This window comes from Meleagris gallopavo, chromosome 1 (genome assembly GCF_000146605.3).
Source record: "Meleagris gallopavo isolate NT-WF06-2002-E0010 breed Aviagen turkey brand Nicholas breeding stock chromosome 1, Turkey_5.1, whole genome shotgun sequence".
In the NCBI taxonomy this organism is placed as follows: domain Eukaryota; kingdom Metazoa; phylum Chordata; class Aves; order Galliformes; family Phasianidae; genus Meleagris; species Meleagris gallopavo.
The window spans coordinates 98,670,859-98,681,837 of NC_015011.2; the positions used below are offsets into that span (position 1 = coordinate 98,670,859).

Consider the following 10,979-nt stretch of genomic DNA (forward strand, 5'->3'; position numbering starts at 1 on the left):
AGAGGAACTTCTTTTATTTTCTGGGTTGTCTCACAGAACATTGCTTTTAGCCTTGAAGGGCATTCGTAATGGGAAAAAAAAAATGGGATAAATGAAATGATGTAAATTATTTTAACAAAGGTCTTAATCGCTCTTCTTCAATGAGATTAACAGCTACTGCTCTACTGCATAATGCAGTATAGTATATTAACTCAATAAAGTACTACTTACTTTAAAGGACTTAACTGTTGTCTCTGTGTGTTTACACTGTCAATCCTGCATCAGTGTCGTAGAAATTTTTATTATAGAAGAATTTTAAAATTAATACCTACAGAAAGTAAATTTGATTCATAGAAAGATTTAACTTCATAGGATGTTATATTTAGCAGTAAATGTGAATTTTATGTAATTTCTCCAATTATAATGGCAGTAACAACAGTCATAAGTATTTGATAATGAACCTTCATGCCTGTGTACTGAGAACATTAGTAATATGTTAGAAAGCATTTTGAACAATACCTTCTTTTTGCATGAGTAGGGGAATACCAAGTACCAGTCCAAATCCCCACTCTATTCTACTGTTTTCTTGTCTTGTAAAACATTTTAATTGCATGTGATAACCTATTTCTTCAATCTGTGGGCTTTAAAATCCTTGCATTAATAAATGAAGGATAGTTTTATAGCAGAAGAGAAAACTGGACTCCAAGAACTAAGATGTTATACTTCCTAAGTTTATATAATCTTGTCCAGCCTCTTGCCTGAAGCAGGAATAGTGCCAGTTTTGGATCAGGTCAGGCGTGGCTTTGTCTAACCTCCAAGAGGAAGATTCCTCACCTCTTTGCTTGGTGAAATCTGCTTAGTGCTTCATTACTCTCCCATTGATTAAGCTTTTCAAATATCCAGTTTGAATGTGCTTAAGCTACAGCTTCTGACTGTTGAGAAGAGTCTCACACTGCTGTTTGTGTGTCACTCCTTGGCCTCTTCACCAGACCAAATAAGCCTCAACATCTTGTCACTCATGTTCTAGGCTGTTCTTGGTTGCTGTCTGCTGGATCCTCTCCTGTTTCTTATTGTTCCTGGACACCAAGTGTTGCCCCAAAGTCCTTTAGTTATCTTATATTCAACTGAGGTTTCTGTTGAGTATCATATTAGTGCCTGCATGGGTGAACATCAAAATGGTATCTGACATGGAAGTGCATATAAAGCAAAGGTATGGAAGTGATTTCCTTTACTGAGGAATTGAATTGCACCCACTGACATTCATTTACACTTTCTAAATGTTTCTGGAGACCAAACAATAGATGTAAGAACTGTGAGGTAGTAGATGGTGTGTTTCAACAGTGGCAACAGTGGCAGTGGATCACCTCCGCTGGTGCAGATTTCAAGGAGCACACAAAGGCATGGAAGCTCTTGTTCATTGCTGGTGAAAATGCATACCTAATGGTGGTGACTGTTCTCTCTGTAGCTGAGAATTTGCTCTCAAATAGGGCTCTTGTGTCATTTCCATGGAAATAAATAGAAGGCATTAATTTCAACAGAAGTAGATAACTTAATCCTAAACCTTCTACTTCCATATGATCTAACCAAAGATATTGATTCCATAGTTGAGCAACATTCTACAACATGTTTTAATGAAAAATTGAAAATGTTTTGTTTCATTCAAGTGTAAACCATGTAGCATAAGAAAACTATTCCAAACTTGGAGTGAAAACAGTTTTCTTCCAGCAAATTTAATGTAGAATAATGCAATTATTTTAATATAGATAGCATGCCTAATTCTTGGATGTGAAGAGTGGACAAATGAATGAAACTATGCATAGAGAGCTGAATTTTGAAGTTGAGATTATTTATTCTGTCTGACTCCTGTACTCACAGAGAAGGAGAAAGGGAGTTATCAGTCGCATATTTATTATACAGGAGGCTGAAATTACATAGGATAGAAAGCAAGAAAAAAAAAACACTCGGAATCCACAATGTACTAGAGTTCCCGTAGGCCAGAAATATTGGTTTTATGCATTCCTGTCCTTTGGGATGGGGTATGGCATGCTATTATCTGAGTCATCTGCAGCTTTGTTGTTAGAGAAAAGAGCAACAAAGAAAACTTGAAATAATGAACAACTGAACTACAAATACCTCAAGGAACTGTACCCACTCTGCAAGAGATATTTTGTTAGTAATCCAAAAGGATTTTACCATACCTTGAAAGCAATGGAGAGTACAAAGTATTTTAGACAGATTTTATCCTAATGAAAGTATACTTGGCATAGTTTTGTTGAGGTTAGAATGTGCTTAGATTTAAAAATCTAAAGAATCTAAATTCTATTTTACTGGTGAGAAGAGCCAAAATCTGCCAGAGATAGATCCTAGTTGCACAGGATTGTTGATGGAACAAAAGGCTGTGAGCAGTGGTGATGCAAGTGGCATAATTTGTTCATAAAACATTCTCTATGTAACACAATAATTTAAGTGTATATATATATATATATAAAAAATAAGGGATATTTTAAAAATGGCAGTATTAGTGTCTTTCATAGGTTTATAGCTTGAAAAATTTTCATTCAGTTAGTAGCTTCTCTTTTTTTGTTTAACATTAGTTTGTGTAAATGCATCATTTGAGAAGCAATTCATGGAAGTACGTTTCTATTTTGAAACAGGTTATGTGAGCAGTTTATTTGTATAATGATCTATCTCTGTAATTGGTTTTGTTCCAGGAATGCTTCTCTTAATATTTTTTTTTTTTTTTTCTAAACTGTGCTACACTGCAATTTAGATTAAATATGAAAGTGATTTAGATTAGATACAGAAAGGAAGTTGCTTTTTAAATAAATAAACTAGAAAATTAATATGGAATTATAAAGTCTTCTAAACATAACCTGTTCACTGCTACTGTGTAAGTGATGTAAAACGACAAAATCCTTCTTCTGAATTCATATTGATTCAATGTATTTGAAACCATGTTGTCAGATCACTAATATGCCGTTTACTAGGAGCATTGTAATTGCTTACTTCATTTTCATTAATATTTCATTAATATTATTTTCATTATATATGATTGTACATTTTATAACTATAATTCTCCCACTAGATTGTTTCGACTTCTTAGTTTTATTTCAATTAAAATAATTATCAAAGTAATCTCTTAGTTGACTGTATGTAGCTGTTGTTACTCATGGTTTAATTTGTACACCTGACACCTCAGAATCCTGCCCAGTAAAAATAAATAAGACATCAGAACAGGAGCTTAACAGAGTCATTGTGCTTTTGGGACTGATAATAAATTGCTTTTTAAAATGAAGTTTTTATATCAACTACTGTGAACTATCTTCTAATGAAATTAGTAATGATATTGAACACTATTAATTATATTAAATATGTATGATGTACAATACTACATATTTTTATTCACAGTTGATTACTTACATTCAAAATGAACTAAGCGGCTGCAACCTTTATTGCAAAAGATTGCAATAATTATATATTACAATGCAAGAGGGATGGAAAATTATGACAAAGCCATTCTCTCTGATTTTTAAAATGATTGTGTTCTTTTCTGAGTACACATATGAGGATATAGCTTAGGGCTTGATCCTGTCTCCGTACATACTTACGGAAATTATATCAATAATTTCTGTAGCAGTAGGATTGGCTACTATTGTTATTTTCGTATAATGTACAACTTGAAATGTTTTCATTATTGAAGTTCATTTCTTTATGTTAATTGCATTCTGACATTTATGGACAGATGTTGAATCAGTATTTATAAAACTGATTGTTCTTCAGGCAAGGCAGACAGATGGAGCTGAAGCAGTGTGACTTTTTTGCTTATGAATAAACATGTTGCATGTTATGTAGCAAAAACACTTATGTTGCTTTTCCTGTATTTCTCCACCAGTGGCAAGTTCTAACTTCATTTGGCCATCATTTCTGTCAGCTAACTCTGTAAGCCTCAGATAGAAAAACAGCTTTTTACTCCTCCTATTGTGCATACACTACATGAAGCCATATTGCTCATCCCAGGCAGACAAAGGTCCTGTGCGACATCTACACAAGAAGATGTCCTACCTGACATGTACCTGAACTTAATGCTATTCTACCACAGGTTCCTCACTGCTCTGCTCACATGTACTACTACCATAAGTTCCATTCTGCTCCCCTCCAGCATCCATTTCTTCTGTCCTTAAAAGAAAATGTGTTGTCACTGCAAAGAGAAAACTGCTTTAAGCTCCATAAAAATGCTATTCATTTTTTTCTCTGAAAGAGATTCAGGTATTTGCAGGGAACATAGTTTTTCCTTGAGAGTTGTCATAAATGCGTAAAAGGATCAACAAAATTTTGCAATAAAAACACTCCACTTACTAAGCTGCAAGATATTCAGTGTGTGTAGGTAATGGAGATTCAGACTAAGAGGAAAGAAATAGGAAAAACCCATCCTAGAATCTGTAATGCTTCCTTGGCAGAAATATTGCACTGCTGCTGTTATCTGAAGTATTTATGAGTGAATATGATATTTCAACATTGACCTGTATCAGCTACTTTGTTTCAGAACAAATTTATGTTCTACTTCAGTTAGAGTTGACATCCTTAAGGGATTAAAATCAGGACTAGGAGTAGAACTTTGTTCTATTCAACAAGTATCTCTCCAGTGAGTATTGATGCAATATGTCTGTTAATTAACCTCATATAAGATCTACTTTGGGATTAGTGTAGTGTAACTGCACTATTAGATCCTTAACCTTCTTTACTTCTGTGATGGTTTATGTAATATGTAACAGTCCTTAGAAGATTTCTGAGCTAGATTTCCTTTGGTGAAAAGACAGTTTAGTGTGCAAACCATTTCCCATGTCATTGTTCACAAGTAAGGTAATGTAAACATCCTACCTCTGGACTAGAAAAGCAGCTGGTGATTTTTACCTTGTTTTTACTAACTTGGCTTTATGATACAATTTATTTCACAGTGAATCTTGCGTCAGATGTTATTTTCCTACAGTTCATGTTGATAATAATTTAAATTTTAATATTCTACAATAAAGCTTTCCTAGCTGAAATGTATACAGTCAGCATTTGAAATAGTTTAACTATTCAGTTCTGAATTTTTACCTGTCTAGTATGCCTATTTTTTAATGACTTTTTTTTGTACTTCATTCATCCTTTAATGTTTCAGATTTGTTTGCAAATTAGAAAACTACATAAGGAAAAGTAAGGACATAAATACTACTTAAGCTTGAGAATTCTTGACACAGAATAGGTTGATATGAATTTTATTATTTGATAAGTTTTAATTTTTTGTGGTCATTCTGGATTTTTAAAATTATATACTATGAAAATGAAAGAGTATTCCTTTCATAACATGTTTAAAACTCTCTATATAGTGTAAGAAAATAAATAATAATACTGGTAATTTGTTATGTCATGATTTCCTGCAAGAGGTAGTTCTGTTTGGAGTAGTTCTGCCAAGTCTACTATTCAAAATTGCCATTTACTTTGTGAATAATCCCAGCAAAATCAATTGCTCTAAAAATAGAGTGCTTCAGATTAAGCATGCTGATACTGTGATTAAGAAAACGATATAAAAACAGAAGCAAGTAGAAAGACTCAATAAGCTTAAGCAATCTCAGTTCTTTGGGACTTAACGTATGCCAATGAACATCATTCATACAATGGCATCATTCACGCATATACTATACAATGAATTACTTTTTTCACTTTCATATCCTGAAAGTGAAATTCCTATATTTGCTTCAGAATGTGATTTAAAATTTTACTGGTAATAACCTCAATGATAATTGAAAACTGTAATCAGAATATCCATTGTCACCAGGACTGTCAGCTGTGGGCTCATGTAAGAGTTTTATTTGCATAAAGAAAGATGAATAGGCTGATTTGCTAACAGATACACAACTTGGGGGGAAAAAATAAATTATTGTATTAAGTATTTATTTTCATTCTCAAACTATTTTAAAAAATGTAAAATACTTAATAGGCTATCAAAATTTTAGTTAATCTTAGATTACTCTTAAGACTTGTATTATTGCAGTGTAATTTGGGAAGGTTACTTAATCTTGCTTTATTATTCTAGATTTTCTTTTATAATTTGTTTATTTAAAGTATTCTGCTGAGTAATGGCTCTTTGCTTTGCTTTCCTGGAAGATATGGTTATAAATTTCCTGCTATTACATTATGCCATCACTGATACTTAGATTCTAGCTTTTGAGGGTATATGATGCTATCAGATTTTGTTGTGTCAGTTTAATAAACGTATTGGTAAGAGTCATTGTATCCAGACACATGGTGTTGTTCTGGGGATTATAAACTAGATACTGATTCTTTAAATACTACATACATAAGAAATTTTATTCATTTATATAGGCCCCAGGAGTCACTCAAGTGTTTCTAGAATTGGATCCTTAGGTTTTATGTAGTTAACACATCCGTGTTTCATTAAGCGTAGAGTCATAGCCATGCTTTGCTGTTGTTTAAATTTTAAAAACATTTACAGTAACACTAATTTTTAGTATGCCCTAAGGTTTATTTTCAGTGAAATTATTCAGCCTTGGAAAGTAATCAGGGCTGAAAGACAAATCAAATGCTGCCACTGCTTTGTTTAGATTTTAAATTTCATCTTACCGTAGCTGAAAGTTATATATCATAATCTTTCTCTGAATTTATTCTTATTCTCTTGATAGTACTTTATTATTTCCAAAATGGTTATACTTGATACTTCTAAATCTCTTGAAAATTATTGTTTGCTGGAAGAGGTACTGCTTTGTTTATAATAAAATGATTACTGTTTTTCAGTAGCGAGTTTGTGTGAAGTGCTCATAATAAAGTACAAAATTTGGAAGTTACTATTTTCCCAAAATTCATTAGATCCCTTTAGCTCCACTTATAATGGGACCTCTGTTTGTCTGCTGCACAAACAAAAGTAATAGAAATTCTAATAAATCTGGAGTAAAAGAAAAAGAATGCTGACTCTCTTAGGTATAAAGAGTGTCAGGTATAAAACTTGAAAAGCAAACTTAAAGCAACTATTGAAATACTCCTCTAATGAAAAAAATAATAAAAAACAAAACAACAACAAAAAAACAACAAACAAACAAACAAACAAACAAACAAAAAAAAAAAACAAGCAATGTAGACTAAGTAGAGACTGGGAAAGATACTACCGGTTCTACCGGTTCTTTCTTAGGACACTGGAGTTCTGTAGCTTATTGTTAGATGATATTGGCCCCATTTTTCTGTGCAAAATAACTATTGATATTCTTCAACATAGTTATCCTGGAGAAGCTGGCAGCCCATGGATTGGACAAGTGTGCTCTTCACTGGGCAAAAAACTGGCTCGATGGCCAGGCCCAGAGAGTGGTGGTGAGTGGCTGGCAACTGGTCATGAGTATTGTTTCCCAGGAGCCAGTACTGGGGCTTGTCCTGTTTGATATCTTTATCATCAGATTTGGACAAGGGGATTGAGTACACCATAAGTAAGTTTGCAGAGAACACTAAATAGGGAGGAAATGTTTCTCTACCCAAGGGAAGGAATTTCTGCAGAGAGATCTGGATAGGCTCAGTCGTTGATTTATGATTTCAGCAAGTACTGCTGAGGCTGTACCTTGAGTACTGTGTTCAGTTTTGGGCCCTTCATTACAAGAAAGACATCAAGGCCCTGAAGCATGTCCAGAGAAGGTCAACGAAGCCAGAGGGGAGTCTGGAACACAAGTCTTATGGAGAGCAACTGAGAGAACTGAGGTTGTTCAGTCTGCAGAAGAGGAAGCTCGAGGTAGACATCATTGCTCTCTACAGCTTCCTGAAAGGAGGTTGTAATAAGGTGGAGGTCAGCCTCTTTTTCCAGGTAATTGGTGATAAACTAGAGGGAATGGCCTCAAGTTGCACCAGGGGAAGTTCAGGTTGGACATCAGGAAAAAAATTATGTGATAGAGTGATCAGACACTGAAACAGGCAGCCCAGGGAGGTGGTGGAGTCACCATCCCTGAAGGTGTTTAAGAACCTTGTGGATGTGGCACTGAGGAACATGAGTGGGCATGGTAGTGATAGATTGATGGTTGGGCTAAGTGATCTTAGAGGTCTTTTCCACCTTTAATGATTCTATGATTTTATGATTCAACTAAAGTCCATCCAGTGTATGTCCGTACCTTAGAATGAATCTTACATTGTGAGAGCTTGCTACAGAGCTGGTAAACAAGAAACTGTCAGTTTATGTAGAGATAGCAAAAGATAGCTTTCATGCAAAGACATGGTAGTGGTCCAAGAACTCTTTGTGGATCTATGTTTCCAGGTGCATATTCGATACTGGTATCAGTATATGTACCCTATTATGGTAATGTACAATACTGAATTCATGTAGAGGGTCCTTTTTTTTTTCTGGATTTTGTTTGTGGATTTTCTGCTGTACATCATCAACTGCAGTATTCTTAGAGGTATACGATATTTTTTGGGCAAGATTCTGTGTCCTTTTTTCTGCTGCTGATGGCATTTCCAGGTAGATGTTTTCAGGCTATGTGAAATTCTGCTGCCAAGGCTTCAGCCTTGATTTCTGAAAGCATGGTACTTAATTGATGTGCATAATACAAAATTTGGTCTTGATCTTAAAGGATTTTTTCCAACATAAATGGTTCAGTCATTCTTTGAAGTTAGTTGGGGAGTGAGGAAGGGATTGTTTTGTCTTTAACGTTACAGGAAAACCCTCTTTAAGTCTGAAATTCAAACATTTTTGCTTCCCACATCACTTTTTTTTGTTATAATTTAATACACATTTCCATTCACCACCTGTTGAGTATCTACAGATATGCCTAATTCACTTTCAGGTCTTTAGTAGATAGCTTGGAACTCTTCCTCTGATCATCATAAAACACCTGTCATGTTAGCTTAAACTGTCAGTAATTCAGCATTGATGTGCACATTGCTGCATTCAGTAGATGCAGCTGCCCAGCTTCTAGTAGACAAATTGGTTCTGCTGTCCAGCAGATAATGTAAAAAATAATGACTTGACAGAAATATCAAGTCATGAACTGTATGAAGATGGCTTGAATGTGTGTTAGATGTCCATTGCCATGCAGGATACAGACTCGTTCCTCCTGTGCTCACAGTCTGAACACAAAACAACAAACCCTTATTAAGTTCCTTAATTATTGCCTATGGTTTCTGTATCACTGGCATTAAATTCCTCCAGAAGCATAAATTACTCGGTCACAATGTTTGCACACAAAAATGGGACTAAGTAAGCAAGACAGCTAATTTTGGAACCACTGTAATTGAAATTAAACTGAAAATTGGACTCTTAGTTGCAGGTAAAGCAAGTAAATTATGAAATCACCTGGCTTTAAAAAAAAAAAACTTATTACTTTTCTTTCTGTATTTTTCTTTCCTTTTCTTTAGCAATGGTTGTTCTCAGCAATTTGGAACCAAATACGACATACGAAATCAAAGTAGCTGCTGTAAATGGAAAAGGGCAAGGAGAATATAGCAAAATCGAGATATTTCAGACTTTACCTGTCCGTGAGTAATACCTGTGTGATTAAATGGAAATGTAAATACTTACATTCACTAGAATATGTTGCCTTCATGTCAGCTGATAATTTCCACTATGATTTTCCATAGATAATATAGACTGTTTCCCAGTGTATAACATCAGTCTTCTCTACATTGTTTCTCTGAAATTGTGTTATGTTCTTCTTATTCTCTCCACTTATTAGTATGAATTGACTTAAATTGGAGTAGTTCTCCAGTTGTCTTCAGACAAGTCTTCATATTATGTTCTAGAGCACGAAGCATGAAAGATACTACTTAAGGATGTTTTCTCATTTACACACAGAATATTACAGACATCTGTGAGAAATGAACAGGCCCTTTCCAGAGGCATTCCTCCAGCAAAAAACACTTCCACAAGTTTTGCAGCTATAATGCCTAAAACAAAAACTATAGACAAATAACCAGAATACGTTGTTTTAACTGTGATTACACAGAAATAACATATGATGCAAAGACATTTCTATGTTTGTGGTAAAATTTATTAGCAAGAAATCCTGATGTTAACAGTGAAAAATATTTTCCCCAAATTAGTTTTAAAAAGGCAAAATTGTAAGTAAAGAACAGTAAAAATGCAGCAGCTTCGAAAACCACAAAATATTTGTGTTGTTTTATTATACTCCCATTGACAAGGGTTTTCTGTCCAAAACAAGTCACTTGTCAGCTTTCAAACTTCTTTCTGTTTAAAGCACATGCATGTTTCAAATATATTGTATGATAAAACGGTTTGCTGTTATTCATATGGCACATTATACCTGATAGAAAAGTGATAGGATTTGACAGAACCAACACATACATTGACTGAGAGAAAACTAGGAAAATCGCCGTTGAGATTTAAATAGATTATTCTTTTCCTTAACAAGAGATAAATGCAAATATAACTAATATTATAAATATTTTGAAATTAACAAGATACCTCTGCGTGAATGGAAATTGACATATATTTTGAGTTGGAGACAGTTACGACATGTTCATTTAGGATATAAAACTTTACAGTAGGCATTGCATAAAGAAATGACAGTTGGTCTGTGAAATATCATTAGAAAAGTAATTAAAGCTAGCTATTAACTCTTCAATTTTATTTTTGTCCTCCCATTGCAGAGAAAACTTTCTGATTTTTGAAATTTTTTCTTCATGCTCTTTCTTAATATAGTCTATTTTAAAAGTATCTAATGTTGTCTTGGCACAGTTATTGTATTAATGGCTAAGTCATTTCTGATGTAAATTACATTTGAAAATATTGAAGTCAGAAAGTCTCAAAGAACCTTAGACTTACTTGATATCATTTTGTTTCATTGGGTGAAATAATCTAGTTTAGAACATACTTCAAGCAAAACATTTAGCACACTTATGAAGGATGTTTTGCAATACTTGAAAGAATCATGCTGATTTTAAAGATTTTGATTAATAATCTTATGGGTGAACTCCCAGCTGTAATTTAAGGTTTCTGTCATTGCTTTTTT

General features: G+C 33.9%; 1 protein-coding gene across 1 annotated transcript in view; it reads left to right on the forward strand.

Moving 5' to 3' along the window:
- NCAM2 (neural cell adhesion molecule 2) overlaps window positions 1-10,979 on the forward strand; it is a 130,183-nt gene that overhangs the window by 78,372 nt on the left and 40,832 nt on the right. The window contains exon 12 of the mRNA XM_031555850.1: window positions 9,367-9,486. Within this exon, the coding sequence (XP_031411710.1) occupies window positions 9,367-9,486 (120 nt within the window). The remainder of the gene's footprint in view (window positions 1-9,366; window positions 9,487-10,979) is intronic.